Below are 17,314 nucleotides of genomic sequence, written 5' to 3'. Positions count from 1 at the left end.
TCTTAAATAAATTGTTGGATCATCTGGAATATTGTAATACTGTTCAAAGTAAGGAAGGAAGGAGGCGGGAACCGGCGTACTTTCAAACCAATAGTTAATAAAATAAACAAACAACAAAAACGAAAGTAAAGTGCCGACAGCTCCCTCATGGTCTACTGCCGGCCACACAAACATAATAAAACATAACATAAAATCCAGGCCTGGTTCTCTCCCGTCCTTCACTGCTGTCGCTCCTCCTTTTATGCTTCCGTAGCTCCTCCATGAGAGATGCAAGACCGGTGCAACGCGCAGCTGACGTTCATTATCACTCGCGTCACCGGCCTCGCGCCGTTCCCTCACAGCCCTCGTCCCGCTCTGCTAGTCACATACCCCATCGCCCCTCGCAGTCCTTCTGTCGGGACCGGAAGCCGCCTGGACCGGTGTCTCCCCAAGGACACTCCCCCCACACTCCCAAACCCCCTGAAAAGTCCCCCCGGACTGCGCGCATGACATAACATGCACTCTCTCCGGTCTCATCTATGGCCCCGCCCCTCTTGTTCTCTCGTTTAGCTTCGCGCCTGTGTCCCATCCCCGACACCTGTCCCTTGTTAATTATCCTTTGTTAGTCTCCCTATATTATGCCCTTGTGTCTCTTGTCCTGTGCTTGTTCGTACTGCTTGTATCCTGATGGTTTGTTCCCTAAAGGATTTCTTGTCGAGTTTGTGTTCCCTGACCCGTGAGTTAGTTCAGTTTAGTAGTTTCTACCCTTGTCATATGTTGTCTTAGTCTAGTGTATTTTAGTAAGTGTCTTGTCTGTGTTTAAACTCCCTTGCTTGTCGTTTTACCCCCTCGTGGGTTTGTTGTTGTTAACCCCTTAATTGCTGCCTGTGCTTGGGTTCTTCCCCCCAATCGTGACAGAGGTTCATGTAATAATGATAAATCCGTTCTTATATCTTTTATTTCCTATAACGAACGTCCCTTTTAACAGACTCGCAGCAGCCATTTTCAATGTCTCCTGCAGCTGGCTGTTATTTTGGGGTAATTTGGGGTAATCATTGCTAATTTGATCTCACTTTAAATGTTTGTGGTATGGTTCACTAAGCAGGAAGGAAGGTGAGTCTTTCTTTATTGGAATATAATAAAAACATGAAGCAAAAGGAAATAATATTTAAATCGGGCCTCCTGGCACGTAAGCTTTCTCTCGACGTCTTTTCCAGCGTCCATTCTCTCGGTCCCTTCGAGGGCTCAGCCAAACTCTCTCTCTCGATCCTCCCCTCGTGTTGGCTTTTCTATTCTTCTTGCCAATCACTGTAACAAGAGACAGGTGTTTACGATCAGCCTTTGACCTACTTACTTCCGGCCAGTTTCCTGTCTCTCTCTCTCCAGACTTCGCTAGGCCATGCCTCCCCTACCACATACCCCCACTGCCCGACTCAGGCCGGGGCCCCATCCAGCCTGCAGCCTCCTCCCCCCCCTCCTGGAGAGAAAGTCGGCTACTGTCATCTGGGTCCCCGGTCTGTGGATCACCTGAAACTTAAAGGGTTGTAAAGCAAGATACCAATGGGTGATCCGCGCGTTGGTATCCTTCATGCGTGGAGCCATTGGAAGGGTGCATGGTCCGAACAGAGGGTGAACTCCTTCCCCAGGAGATAATAGCGGAGGGTAAGAAAGGCCCACCTGATAGCCAAGCATTCCTTTTCAATGGTGCTGTACATCGTCTCCCTCCTCGAGAGCTTGTGACTGATGTACAGCACCGGCCGCTCTGCCCCCTCTACCTCCTGGGACAGGACCGCTCCCAGCCCTCTGTCCGCCGCGTCCGTCTGTAAGAGAAAGGAAAAAGAGAAATCAGGAGCGTGCAATAGCGGGCCGCCACACAGAGCAGCTTTTTATAACCAGTGTCTATAATTGATTTAATTGATTTAACTATTAAGTCATTAGTTTTACTATGTAAATTAAGAAACAAAAATAAATTAACCATGTTTGTAGTGACCTATGGACAGTGATTCTCTCAGGATAAGTATCACTTGTGAAATCTAGCCAAATTTTACTAAACAAACAGAGGTCTGTATTATGTGATAGGCTGACTGAGACCAGTTGTACTGCACCTATGCATTGTTGTGCATTGCAAATCTCATTCACGCGTCAGTGCGGTCTTCAGCTGCTTCTCTCTGGTGGGCGCTCAAAGTGTACAGAGTAGACAGAGAGGCGGTGCTGCGTGGGGAAGGCAAAAACTCGCGGGGCAGTAGAAGTGAAGCAGAATGTTTCCAAGGCTTTTCTGAATGTCGCCAAGGCTTATTCAGAAAGTAGCTAGATTTGTTGCTAGTCGCTTTTTGAAAAACAAGAGTCTGTCTCATAGAGTCTGTCCTCTGCACATCCATCACTGTCTGGTTTGGCTCAGCCACGAAGTCAGACATCAGAAGACTACAGAGTACGGTTCGGACTGCTGAGAAGATCATTGGTGCTCCCCTGCCCACCCTCCAAGAACTGTATACATCCAGATTGAGGAAAAGGGCTCAGAAAATCACCCTGGACCTCTCACATCTAAGCCATCATCTCTTCACAATGCTGCAGAGCACTGAGCACCAAAACAACCAGACACAACAACAGCTTCTTCCCTCAGGCCATCTACCTCTTGAACAGTTATATGTTTTTACACACCTTGCAATTAATAACTTTGTGCAATAATAATTAAGTGCAATATTAATTATATCCTCCAGATAATACACTATCTATTTTTATACAACTTTTTCTGTAAATTTTATTTCATTCATTCTGCTGTATATAGCACATACCTTGTACTACAATAGTCTATTCTTATTTTTTACTTGTACATATTTACATACATACATAGCTTGACACTCTTTATATCTTTATCTTATGTTTATTGTATTGTATTTCTTAATTGTTTATACCCATAGGCCCTTATTTAAATCATTGTGTACTGTATTCTATTGTGTTATGGTCTCTGTGTACTGTTGTTGCTGTTTCTGTGTTCTGGATGCTCCTGTCACCAAAACAAATTCCTTGTATGTGCAAACATACTTGGCAATAAAGCTCTTTCTGATTCTGATTCTGAAAAAGGTGCTAAAGGGGTCTGAAAAGTCGCTAATTATAGCAACAAAGTCGCTAAGTTGGCAACACTGTCCGTGCAGACTGTGGTCTCGCGTCTCCAAACCATAAACTTCATAGCTCCAAAAAAAAACATCAGTTTTATTGCCACCTCTAGAGGTCGCTGTTTTACACTATACTCTGAACTCTCCACCTGCGCATCACAGTAGAGCTGTCACTGCTGCGTCTGGATCAAACGCAACCAGAAAAAACTATCGGTAGGGTTTATTGCCGATAGCCAATAGTTCAAATTATCGTTATCGGTGCCGATTAATCTGCAAAAACGATGAATCGGTCGACCGCTAACATTAAGACAAGTGGTCTCTGTTTGCAGAAAGTCCCACAGTACACACTGATTATTCAAGCCACTGACATGGAAGGAAACCCAACATACGGTCTCTCCAACACAGCCACTGCTGTGATCACAGTCACGGATGTCAATGACAACCCTCCTGAGTTCACTGCTAACACCGTAAGCTCTATCCAATGCTATTAAAGACGAGTAAATACCTGTAATGACATAGTGTTTATGTGTAGCACAAAACAACAACGATAAATAAACACAATCTGTTTTACTGTACTGCACATACAGTTCTTTGGCGAGGTATCAGAGAACCAAGTGAACGTTATCCTGGTCAACATGGCAGTCTCGGACAAAGACCAACCAAACACAGCAGCGTGGGACACTGTGTACAGGATAACAGCAGGTGACCCCATGGGTCATTTCTCTGTGCCCACTGATTCTGGTTCTAATAAAGGCCTGATGACAGTCATCAAGGTAGGAAAACTACACACACACACACACACACACACACACACACACACACAAAATAACCCTTTGTTTGAACACGATTCAGACATGGTTGATGGTTCCACGTGTGAATCATGTTTACATAACATCATGGTGACCATACGTGCTATTTTATCCAGACGTGTCCTGGCCAGGATTTCTATGAGGTCGCATTTGTAGGGTGCATACGTCATTGGGGTTTATTATTTCAGGTAGCAACCATTACATTTCAAGTAAGACAACTGCTGTGATGTAAGCGCCGACAAATGTGACCTCCAGAGGATGCAGTCTTCCAATTGAGACGCAGGTACAGAAATCCTGGCCAGGACGCGTCAGGAAAAAATGGCACAAATGGTCACCCTACCTAACATGAAATATTTTCATGAATTGTCACGTGGAGAGAACATGGCTGAATTAAGCGACCTACTTCGTGTCCACCATCTTGATTGAAAATTCAATGGTGAGCATGCCAAAGTGGATTCAAGGCTATATCAAGTGGATTTTAAACGTGATTTGTGTCATTGAGCACATAGGCATACAGTATATATTACCTAGACACCCCACTGTCCGCTGGATTGTACGTCAAAGCCACTGCCATATTGGTAGTGAAAAAAAGCAAACTATAAACACAAATAAGTAAATGGCGGAGCTGAGGTTTACTGGATAAAAACACAATATCGTTTTAATTTCTCAACTAATTTTAATACTTTACTATTTATGTGGAGTACAAAAACGTTTTGGCTCCAGTTATTGATTGTTAGACTTGAAAAATTATTTATTGTCATACGGAATTGTTAAAACTCAAGCTAGTCAAGCGTAATAATTGTCTTTATGACTGTGTACACTTCACTAATGTGATATAATTTAAGTTAGATGAAATGCACATGATCAGAACACAGTTCGTTCACTTTAAAATCCTGGGAAAAACCGTGCGTCTTAACTACATTACTATATACTGCTATTTCATACTAATTATAATGCACGACAGGGTTGTCTAAAATATCTAAAATGGTTACAGAAAAAGCAATTTCCCCAGTGAAAACTTGATTTATTTTTTATGTAAATTAAATTATTTTAACTTCTGTGTTTTCTAATTAAATTAAGAAACAATCTCAACATGTCTGTATTTCATTTTCGACTGACACTTTATCATGTGGTTGTTTTGTTCTTTTGCTTGTCTTGTATGGCAGCTGGCAAACCCAAAAAATAGATGCAGTGTTATTATTTAGTCTTAATAAAAATGTTTTTAGAAACGTAGGCTGTTGTTGATTAATTATTATTAATTGATTAATTATAATTGTTTATTTAAAATGTAATTTCAGTTTTAAATTATTTTCGTTAAATAAATATCTGCCAACATTCAGACTGCCAACCAACCAATCCGCAAACAGCCGCTGACTGTGACATGACCCCAGCAACTTGAGAGACTTTTGCCGCGCATTCTAAACAAATAGAGAATCTTTGACTAAATCTTGCGATCAAGCAGCAGTAACAACCATTTTCAGAATGACTCCTACGAAATAATGAGGGCTGCTGCCTCCTTATCAGATGTGTTTGGCCAGATGGAAATATTATATGTACAAGAAAGACTATGGACTTGGAGTGGAAGGTCCTGGGGCCCGTTTCAGAAAGGAGGTTTAGTGAAAACTCCAAGTATATTAACCCTAAATGAGGGAAACTCTGGGTTTTCCATTTCAGAATGTGAGGCATGTCAAACCCGAGAAAGCGGGGTAACTCAAGCCCGTTTCTAAAGGAGAGGTATCTTATACTCAGAGTCAGTAACCATAGTAACTTACTCTGTGGACCTAACCTGGTCAGGAGCAGGTTTTCTTTGGTAAACCCAGAGTTTCTTTCCATCTCCTCCCCTTTGAAAGCCTTTTAAAAGTCATTCATTCATTCATTCATTAATACAGTCATTCATGGCACACATTTTGATCACACAGAGACCATCTCAGTGACTAAAGTCATATGTGCTTTTATAGAGGATCCTGTACGTGAAGAGTCTACATTCATTCATAGGGATGTAAGTTACTTTGATTTCAGGAGAGCAATTTAGGACCCAAGTGGAATTGTGTCATTTCTCTGTGCATTTTTATAAAAAAAAATATCAAAATATATCTCATCCGTCCTAACATCAATAACATCAGCCATCATGGCCATGTATTACATCAGAGCAGATTCCTTACATTTTCTCACAAATGGCAGTTTTCTATGGAGGATGAGAAATGACCTAATAAAGTGTATAAATAAAGTGCACAAATAAATGGATTAATAAATACAGACATAAATGCGGAAATGAACAGATAAAAGTGATAAATAATCAATTTAAATCATCAGCCATTCCAATTCTGCATTGAGCAGGATTCGAACTCAACTCAACTCAACTCAACTTTATTTATATAGCGCTTTTACAATTTTCATTGTTACAAAGCAGCTGTACATGAGACACATTGACTACAAGCAAAACAATCAAAGTTGTACCTGCAAAAACAAGAAAAGGTTGAAAACACAGAAGACAGACACACCCACACACAAAACACTCCACACACACAACACGCACACACACCAACACACACAGACACAGAGACACACACACACACACACACACACACACACACACGTACGTACACAGACAAGTACGCACACACACACACGCTCAGTGAGAGCACACATTTAGGATAAAGGAGAGAGAAGCACAGGTCAAATATAACAGATAATAAATTCCTATATGCAATATTAATTAAGTAAAACTTTAAGATTCTAAAGCAGCCCCCCCGGTCAGGCAGATAGTGCAAAAACAGTATGCAAACGGTGGCGAGGAACCCAAAACTCTAATCGAGAAAAAAAACCTCAGGAGAACCCAGGCCCAACCAGGGGATTCCAGTTCCCCTCTGGCAAAAGCTGCTGCCTCTGCACAAGCTCCAGAGAGCTTGCACAACAAGGCTAAATAAAATAAATAAACTTAATAATAAAATAAATTATAGTTTAAGATTATCATTAATAATCTAATAGCATTTGAAATTTTGTGGTGAAGACGTGTCAAGAGACCGCGTCCTTCTTTATCCAGCTCTATCATCTCAGCTCTTGTCAGGTCCCCACTTCCCATTCTCCGCTCTACCATCAGGTCAGGCCATGAACTGCATCCTGCTCGCTGTGGTAACCTTGGAACAATGAGACAAGACTGGCTGAGAGTAGAGTACTGTTCTGTACTCTTTGATGCAACAAGTACATCAGTTGTGTTTTTGGTTCCGGTTGATCTAACTAATGCAGCCTAAACCCTCTGAAGATTTATATTATGGAAGAGTAGTGTATGCAAGATTAAAAAGATGCGTCTTTAGTCTAGATTTAAACTGACAGAGTGTGTCTGCCTCCCGGACAGTGCAGGGAAGACTATTCCAAAGTTTAGGCGCTAGATAGGAAAAGGATCTACCACCTGCACTTGATTTTGAAATTCTAGGTATTACCAACTGACAGGACGCCTGAGAGCGTAATGCACGTGAAGGACTGTAATACAAAAGGAGTTCATTCAAGTACTGAGGAGCTAAACCATGTAAGGCTTTATAGGTAATAAGCAAGATTTTAAAGTTAACGCGATGCTTTATAGGTAACCAGTGCAAGGTTGACAGAACCGGGCTAATATGTTCATACTTTTTTGTACGTGTAAGAACTCGAGCTGCCGCGTTTTGGACCAATTGGAGTTTTTGTAATAAGCCTGCAGGGCAACCACCTAACAGTGCATTACAGTAATCTAGTCTTGATGTCATGAATGCATGAATTAACTTCTCTGCATCTGAGATTGACAGCATATGACGTAGTTTAGATATATTCTTAAGATGGAAAAACGCAATTTTACAGGTGTTGGCGACGTGGCTCTCAAATGACAGATTACTATCGAATAGAACGCCAAGATTCTTTGCTGACGACGAGGGTTTTATGGAACATCCGTCAATAGTTAAACAGTATTCTTGGTTGTTACTTATAGCAGTTTTCGGTCCAATAAGTAACACTTCCGTTTTGTCCGAGTTCAGTAATAAAAAGTTGTTACTCATCCAGTTTTTTATATCGACTATGCATTCCATTATTCGATGGAACTGCTGTGTTTCATGAGGCTTCGAGGAAATATAAAGTTGAGTATCATCAGCATAACAGTGAAAGCTAACTCCGTGTCGCTTTATTATATCTCCTAGAGGTAGCATGAACTGGCGATCATGTCACGATCCTAGTTTGTGTTCCCATGTTGTTCTGGACTTTTATGTTATTTCCTGTTGTGTGCCATGTTTGTAGTCCTTTGTAGTTTTTTGTGTTAATTAGGTTCCCCGGGTGTTTCTTGTTTCCTTGTTATCCCAGTGTATTTAAGCCCTAGTGTTTCCTTTGTTTGGTGTCGGTTTTTGTTTCATGCTAGTGGTTCACGCTCTTGTCTCATGCTGTTTTGTTCCGCCTTCATTCTGTGGATTACCTGAGTTTGTTTTGTCTTCTGGTTGTCATTAAAATCATACTGCACTTGGATCCGCTTCTCAGCTTGGATTACTCTACCAATCGTAACAGATCAGACTGACAGTGACATGACAGCCTAATGCCTTAACAAGTGTCCTATACACCATGACGTCTTACACTTATCACTAGAGCACTGATGGGGACTGAGAACTTTTTAATTATTTCTTCCTCTTTACATTCATTCATTTCATGATTAATTTATTTGTTTATTGGTACATGCATCTATTTATTAATTTAAACACACTTATTAAGCATGTTAGTAAATCCACATGCAGAGCGGTAAGGAAAGTGTGCTGTGCCCTCAAAAGCTTTCTGCCGCTATGTTGCTGTTTTGGTGCCATTGCCATGGTGAATGGTAATATCGGAGCTCCATTGATCATGGCTGTTCATAGTCATGGTGCACATGCTTAACTCAAGGTAAGCCTACCCAGAGTTGATAGAACTAACTCAAATCAGCTGTTCTGAAACCAAAAACTCAAAGTTTCGCATCTCAGTGTAAATCAACTCCTCCTTATTAAAACGGGCCCCTGAACTTACAGTATTTGTGTAACTGCTCAGACGTTTCGACTCATGTGATAAAGACATTTACTGCGTGTTTTGATCACATTGCCTGTAACAGCGCTTGTTTTCAGCTTTTGAAGTTTCGCATCTGAAACGAGTGATGGAAGCGCCAAATTTTGAAATAAAAACTCTTAATTTTTATTTGGTGGGTTTAATGTTCTCTACATCAGAATTTATCAGGCAAATATGCGTTTCCATCTCAGACGAGCCTAGTTTTGATGGACCAGTGTTCTGTCCCACTGTGGCGTCAAATGCAATTCAATAAACTTCGCTCTACAAATGAAACGGCATCAAGGTGCAGTTGATTTAACAAGGTCCCACGGCTTTGCGGTGCATAGCTTTCCGCGTCAAAAGTCAGCGCAGTTTACTAGATTTATGTTTGTTACATGCCTGTCAGAGGCGTTTCCAATTTTTATAAAGGTCTCTTATGAAAGTGAACTCGGTGTGCACCTCTGGAAAATGTATGCATGCTTTACAAAATATGGCATATTTATTGTGGACAATTTTGACTTACTAATTCGGAAGCCGGCTGAGTGAGAATATCAGTGGAGGCTGAAGCACAAATGCTGCCATTAGCACTCGACTCATTGGATCATGTTGCTGTGTGTATTTCACCTTCATTTCCAGGTGCCTCGGTGTGTGATTCTTCAGCGTCTTTGTCTAGACGTGTTTTTTTTTAAACTGCCACATGGATAGCTGTTTAGTCATGTTTACATGATCACTGAAAGAGAATATAATGTCTTGGTTACGGCTGTAACCTTCCCTGATGGAGGGAACGAGACGTTGTGTCGAACCGACAGAATGGGGTTTGTCTTGAGAACCTATCATCTTCTGAGTATTTAGAAAAGGCCAATGAAAATTGGCGAATGAAATTTGCATGCCAGACTCCTCCCCCCTCATGACACCACATGGTCTCACCATCAGGGGAGAACTCATGGGAAAATGTGCGGACTAGGGTTAACCGCAAGGTGGGAGACCACCTAGGGAGGTCATGGGTTGCCGAGGTGGGGAACCATTCATGAGGATACATCAGACGGAACAGCCCACGGAGGGGGGGTTACCACGTCTGGAGCACTAGGTCCGGTTAGAGCTATGTGGGAGATAACTCAACTGTTCCCCGGCCTAAGGGGGCAAGGCTGCTCTGCCCAGCCTGCTCCCTGGAAGGGTGTTTAGTGATGGATGGAATGCCTATTCTTTACCCGAAGGGAAAGAAGTGAGGCGGAATAGCCGCTGCTCCCCCCGGAGGGGGAAGGGCTTTCGCAGGCGTACGCCCTAGCGGTTCATGTGCATCAACCTGAGGGGGATCACCCCAGTCGAGGATGCCATGTGCCCCAGGAGCCTCTGAAATAGTTTCAGGGGGACCGCTGGCTGCTTGAAAGGTTCAAGCAGTTCAGCACTGACTGTGCGCGCTCGGTAGTCAGCCGCGCTGTCATGGAGACAGAGTCGAGTTCCATGCTGAGAGAAAAGATGCTCTGCACGTGGGAGAGCTTGCTCTTTTCCCGGTTTACCTGTAGTCCCAAACGATCTAGGTGCCAAAGCAGCAGGTCCCTGTGTGTACTAGGGTTGTCACGGTACCATAAACATGTCTTACGATAATATACCAGCTGAAGTATCTTGATACCAAGTAGTATCACGATGCTGTGCCATGTTCATAATTCATATCTATACAAAAAACACAGGTTTAGATTAAACATTTTGTATTTACTATAATAAACTATATTAAACTTTGCACTAGAATATTTTGTTGTATTAACTGTAGTAATTGGATAAATTGTAGCAAATACTGTAGTATACTTAAATATTTACTATGGTAAGACTCAAAATCAATCTATGAGTGTGTCTATGAGTTTTAGTAGTTTACTCTAGTAAATACTAAAGTACACTAGATCATTGTTCACGTGGGAACTAATTCAAATGTGCGACACATTTTATTGATACAGCAGTCTTTATAAAGGGAAATATTAGGCTTACTTTAAATGCAGAACTAAGACGGCCAGTAGGTGGCGTCGATTTTCCACTGAGTTAGTGAATCATTTAACGAACTCGTTCAAAATGCTAATTTGAACCATTATCTCATCCGAGTCATTCAAAACACACATTCATTTAGGAGATAAACACCGCAAAAAGGCAGATGTAAGTGTTCAAAAGATTATTACTGCGCATATGCAACATTACCTACGATACTACCATTTCAAAAGTAGAGAGGCATTGCGGGTATTTTGAAGCTTTAACATCGTGATGCTACCATAGCACGGGTCCACCGTGCAACCCTAGTGTGTACACAACAGATCTCGCGAGTATGCCAAGATGAGCCAGTCGTCGAGATAGTTGATAGTCCCTGAGGGGAGCGAGGGCGGCTTCCACGACCTTCGTGAAGACTCGTGGGTACAGGGACAGACCGAAGGGGAGGACCCTGTACTGATATGCCTGCCCCTCGAAAGCGAACCGCAGGAACGGTCGATGAACAAAAGGTGAATGAATGCGTCTCCCTTTTATGCCCAGATATCCAGGGCGGAGTCCGGCATGCAAATTTCATTCGCCAATTTTATTTGCCTTTTCAAAGCTAGTCAGAAGATGATAGGTTCTCAAGTCAAACCCCATCTGTCGGTTCGACACAACGTCAAGAGACCGACAGAAAGGGAACTGTGGTTTCTGAAATTAAAATACAAAAATAGGTGTAGTTATTATTTCTATATCAATGTAAAGACATTTGCGTTGCTGAGTGATTATTTGATTAAACTTTTATTATTTCACGTTGCATTGATCTTCCGTTGCACTAAAACTTGCTTTGTTTCTAAAAAGTTTTATTTTTCATTTTGGTTTTATTGTATATTCATTTGATGCGTATTAACAATTTGGGATGAAAACAAAACTTAAAATTTTAATTTTACTAGGTTTTTCAATACTGTCTCTACTTTCTGCCATATTCATTCACTGTATGAAAATGCAGCCTACTTACGGCATAAGCTCTTCCCACCTGCAGGTCTCCAAGCTCACAACACGATCACAACTTGGGTTCTATTGTCATGTGTCGCATCACATGATCATGTCGCTCACATCCGGTGGAGACGCAGAGTTTAGGTCAAGTCATAACGCATAAATTTGATTGGGTGATTCATGTCATAGCGACATAACACATTTTTTACAATGTGAGTTTGAGAAATTGACTTTTCTTGGGCGTCAAAAGGGTAAAGAAATGAATAAAATAAATTATGAATCTATTAACAGTAGATTTGAAGCTCTTGGCAGATGCGGCTTGTGACTGGCTGAATGTTAGTTCACTCAAATCTAAGTAATAAACCAGAGAACACGAGCGGAAATATCGGTGGTGGGTCAAGAAAAGTCCCACGTGGCTGCTACGCCCCTGCCCTATAATTCCAACTATGCAGAGTATATCAAACATGACAGTAATTTTGAGCCAACTTTAGAGAAAATCTTGTTGCGTCTTTGATTTATTCATCTGACTTTGTTTGCATCTCCCGCATGAAGCCTATTGACTATGAGGTGAACAGAGCGTTTGTGCTGACAGTGGTGGCTGTGAATGAGGTTCCTATGCAGAGAGGCGTCCATCTGTCCCGTCAGTCCACGGCCACCGTCTCTGTCCGGGTCAATGATGTTAATGAGAGCCCCTATTTCGAGCCCAACCCCAAACTACTGAAACTTCAGGAGGGCCCGCAGACAGAGTCTGTAATAACCACCTTCACTGCTCAGGATCCAGACCGCTTCATGCAGCAGAGCCTCAGGTAACAACACTTTTTTTGTACTATCACAGATTTTTTTGTGAAGGTTGTTGCATGAGGTGTGCACAGTCTGTAAAAGGAAATATCCACCAGATACATTAAATGTGTAACAGACCAAGCTTGTGCATGCAAAAGGTTAATTGTACTTAAATGTGTCTTGATTGAGACTTAAATACAGTAGATCAATTAAATACCACTTTTTCTTTTCATTTTTAGTTGGTCCCTATTGGAACCCTATTGTTGTACCATATTTATGGATAAATTCGTTGTACATTCTGAAACGAATTGTGGTGATAGTGTTCAGAAACATTTTATGGCAACTCACCTTGAATAATGTCAAAAAGTATATACTATAATACTCCTTACTGAACTGAAGCTCAATGCTGCACTGCTATGTGCAGTTAGCCTGCATTAATTCAGTTTGAACACTGAGCAGGAGGATTTCAGCAAGATTGCGCTCAATGAGTAAGTTCACTTTTTGTAACTGATGCCACTTTATTATTCATTAAATATTTGTAATGATTGGTTTTGTTAATGAAGTGAGGTGATTGCAGTGTTACATACGTCTGAATTAGTAAGTGTAGGTATGGGGGTGCAGAATCAGTGGTCGTCTTGTAAGCCAAAAGCAGAGCTTTGAATTTGATGCAAGCGGTCATCGGTAGCCAATGTAACATGATGAGGAGCCCCATGTAACATGTGCTGTCTTTGGCTCATTAAAGACATCTCTTGCCGCTGCATTCTGAATCATTTGCAGAGGTTTGTTTGTACAAGCTGGAAGGCCAGTCATGAGAGCATTACAATTGTCCAGTCTGGACAGGACTATAGCTTGTACCAGGACTTGCGTGGCATACTCTGATAGGAAAGTTCTAATTTTCCTAATGTTTGTTGCGAGCAAAAGCACGAAACGAAACGGACTTGTGAGATTTTCAAATCCTGGAGGTTGGTTTATTGAACTGCCAAGGTGAAAAACAGTAGTGTGGGGGAAACAGCTCGTGAGTGTCTTTCGGTGCAGTCCGTGAGTGTCTTTCAGTGCAGTCCGTGAGGGAGGTGCTTGAAAGCTGGCTCGGAGTTGAGTTTTCTTCCGGTCGTCAGGCACTTGTATCTGCTTTAAAAACAGAGAGAACAGGTTCAACATACATGCGAATGATATGGAGTCGTAGCTCACCAAGTTCCTCTGTCTTCCCATTCTTATAGAGCCCGGGAACAAGCTGCAGGTGCTGACGACCGGCAGGTGTGTCGGGCTGATTGCTTCCGTAACCATGGTGACGCTGAATGAGCAATGGGTGACTCGCCACACTCCCCCCCAAAGTGTCGACCTGGTACCGTGAGCGTACCTGCCTGGGGTATAAGGTGGTTGTCGGGGAGGCGGGGGGAGGTCCCTGACCGGGATGTCCCTGACCGGGATGTCCAGCCTGACCACATCCTCGACAGACCTTCCGCGTTGCCGTGGTAGGCCCCGGCCCGATGTACCACTTTCTTGGTGCGCTAGAAACCACCTGGTCACCCGGGCGTTGGTCTCCTTGGCCTTGGACATCCACTGTAAGGGTGCGTGGTCGGTGACCAGTGAGAAGCTCCGTCCTAGTAGATAGTATTTCCGCTCCAAGACTGCCCACTTTATGGCCAGGGTCTCTTTCTCCACAGTGGCGTAGCGGGTCTCGGCCGGGGTGAGCTTCCGACTGATGAAGACTACCGGGTGTTCTTCTCCATCCTTTGTCTGGGATAAGTTGCGGGAGTTCCATGCAGGCCGAATGGCAGCACCCTGTATTGCTAGTGTCCCGACGGGGTATTGAAGGCCGTTTTCTCTCAGGATGCGGGGGAGAGCGGCACCTGCGTGAGATCCAGTGTTGAGATGAATCAAGCTTTTCCGAGGAGGTCTAGGAGTTTGTCCACTCGGGGCATGGGGTATCCATCGAAGCTGAAGACCTCATTTAGCCATTACAAAAGCGGATAGTGCCGTCGGGTTTCGGGACCATGACGATGGGGCTGGACCAGGGGCTGCGGAAGGGCTCTATCACTTTGAGCTCCTTCATCCGGGTAATCTCTTCCTCTGTAGCCAACCGGCGAGCCTCCGGGACCCGATAGGGCTGCTGCCTCACAACAACCCCGGGGGGTGCAGACCTCGTGGTAGATGACTCTCGTCTGCCCGGGCGCCTCGCAGAAGACATCCTCAAAATGATGGACCAGGGTATCAAGCTCGGTTTTCTGCATGGGGGACAGCTGTTCCCCGTTCGTACCACAGGAGGTTCTTTCCGGGCGAATGCGGCCATCTGCGTCGTGGGGCCACCCACTTTCTTCAGGAGGTTTATGTGGTACAGCTGTTCCACCCGGCGTTGGACTCGATAGTTGACCGGCCCGACCCTTTCGATGGCGGTATACGGCCCCTTCCAGGCCGCTAGGAACTTGGAGGTGTAAGGACCAGCATTCTGTCTCCCGGTAGGAACTCCCTGGGTTGGGCGGGCCGGTCATATAGACGCCGTTGGGTGTGCTGGGCCTCGGCCAGGTGCTCCTTCACAGGGGCATCAACCGGTCGATATGGCTCCTCATCTGCTGCACATGCTCAATGACGCTGCGATGAGAGGTCGGCTGGTGCTCCCAGGTCTCGCGAGCGACATCCAGGAGTCCCCTGGGCTGTCGCCCGAACAAGAGCTTGAACGAGGTAAAGCCAGTGGAGGCCTGGGGCACCTAGCAGACGCCAAAGTGGCACACTTCGGCAGCGGTCCCACCAGGTCCATCCCAATGCACTTAAAGGGCACCACGATGATCAGCAGAAGGATGAGAGGGCTGGGGGAAGGACGGTTCGGCGAGGTCTGTTGACAGGTGGGGCAAATCTGATATAACCACTTGACTTCGCCTTTGAGCCCCGGCCAATGGAACCGGTCGTGGATGCGCTGGGCCAGGTTGGCGGCTCCCAAGTGTCCGGCCATAGGATGGGTGTGGGCTAGCTCCAGTACAATGGCTGTCTTTGACTTCGGCACCACCAGTAGTCGTTTCCCCTCTCCTCTGGGCGACACAGTAGAGCAGACAATTCTGAACCACGAAGTATGGGAGAGGGTGAGGTGCGGGCTGGCGGACTTCTTCGTTGACTACTTGCACCTGGTTCCAACAGTTCTTTAGTCGGTTACCTGGTGGATCGGAAAAGAGGTTAGTGGACTGACCGCACTCACTCTCTCACTCGCTCTCCGACATCACGGGATAAGCATCTCTCGGCGTCGTCCACCGGCATCTCCGTCGTCAGCTCCCCTCTCGCACTGGCTTCACTGCGTGGGCCAACAGCTGGTAGAACCCCGGCCAATCTCTCCCCAGGAGCAATGGCACGGGCAGGTCGATTCCCATGTCCAATGGCCATGATCCAGGTTTGGCTGCGATGGTGTCTCGGCGGGCTGGCTCACTGCGGGTATATCCATGTGCACAAGTAATGGGGATTCACAACTTCCCGTGGGGCCGGGGCCGCACCACTGTTGGTTGCTCCTGGGTCACTAAACTCCCCGAGTCCAGCGTAGCAGTGGCCGGTTTTCCGTCGATGTGTATAGTTCTCTCTGGGGCTCCCGATGGTAGTGCGTGGTGTACCACACAGCCGGCTAGCCAAGCCCGGGGTCCTGGAGAGGCGGGTTCCATTGGCATCGGTTCGTCTTGGGGAGAGGGGGCCGCTGGTCTGCCTACTGGTCTGGAGGTGCCCTCCAGCGGTTGCCATGTGGGGTCCATCCTCCGGGGTGGGACCATCGCTCTCTCTCCGGTATTGCGTGCGGCTGCTGCCTCCGCCAACTTCATCGCTTCCACTAGCTCTCGATAGGTGGTGGGATCGCACATGCTCACCGGTCCCCGGAAACATTGAGGTAGGGCGTGCAGCAGCCGGTCGATGACCACCTTCTCGCTGACCTGGGAGGCAGTGGGGTCCCCGTGTAAGAGCCAGAGGTGAGTGAGACGGGTCAGCTGTGCAGCCTGTGCGCGGATCAGCACAGCTTCCTGGTATGTCCACTCGTGGAATTGTTGAGCCGCGTTGACCAGGGACACGCCTACTCAGGCGAGGATTTCCCTCTTCAAGGCGTTGTAGTTTTTGTTAGCTGGCGCGTGGAGGGAGAAGTACGTTTGCTGGGCTTCCCCGGTCAGGAACAGAGTCAAGATTCACACCCACTCGACTTTATCCCAGGCTTCCCTGGGGGATGATAGATAACTACACAGTGGATTTTAACGGGGTGTATTATTGTAACAGCATGCGATTCAAATGAGTTGTTGTCGCACAGATTAGTTTGAAATAAGTAGGCCAGTTCCTTCACCTCTTCCTGATATGCAAGGGGTGTGGGAGAAAACATAATTATTGGAGAGGACAGACGGAGTGACACTGTCTTGTGATTTGATCCAGGTTTCAGTAAGGGCTAGAAGGTTAAGACCATAATGATTTACAGTAGCCGTAATGAAATATGCTTTGTTTACAGCAGATTGGCAGTTCCATAGGCCAATAGGAAAAGTAAGTGCTGCACTTTTGGACATGGAAAGAGTCTGCAGATTTTTAGGATTGAGTTGCCTACGACATGAGACAATTGATTTACAAGATGTAGTGACAGATGGGATTTGAAAACACATAGTCAAGAGTGGATAATAGGAGAGTTAAGGAAAAATTGAAAATAATAAAACTAAATAATAA

General features: G+C 44.8%; 1 protein-coding gene across 4 annotated transcripts in view; it reads left to right on the top strand.

Annotated features, from left to right (window-relative positions):
- Nucleotides 1–17,314, top strand: part of zmp:0000000625 (cadherin-2) — a 75,248-nt gene that overhangs the window by 38,549 nt on the left and 19,385 nt on the right. For all 4 annotated transcript variants that reach the window (XM_057333792.1, XM_057333791.1, XM_057333794.1 and 1 more), the window contains 3 exons: nt 3,422–3,559; nt 3,680–3,865; nt 12,422–12,675. In XM_057333792.1, coding sequence (XP_057189775.1) covers nt 3,422–3,559; nt 3,680–3,865; nt 12,422–12,675 — 578 coding nt within the window. The remainder of the gene's footprint in view (nt 1–3,421; nt 3,560–3,679; nt 3,866–12,421; nt 12,676–17,314) is intronic.

Source organism: Triplophysa rosa, linkage group LG5, assembly GCF_024868665.1.
Source record: "Triplophysa rosa linkage group LG5, Trosa_1v2, whole genome shotgun sequence".
In the NCBI taxonomy this organism is placed as follows: domain Eukaryota; kingdom Metazoa; phylum Chordata; class Actinopteri; order Cypriniformes; family Nemacheilidae; genus Triplophysa; species Triplophysa rosa.
The sequence above is the reverse complement of the archived record's forward strand: the minus strand, read 5'-3'. Positions and strand labels throughout refer to the sequence as shown.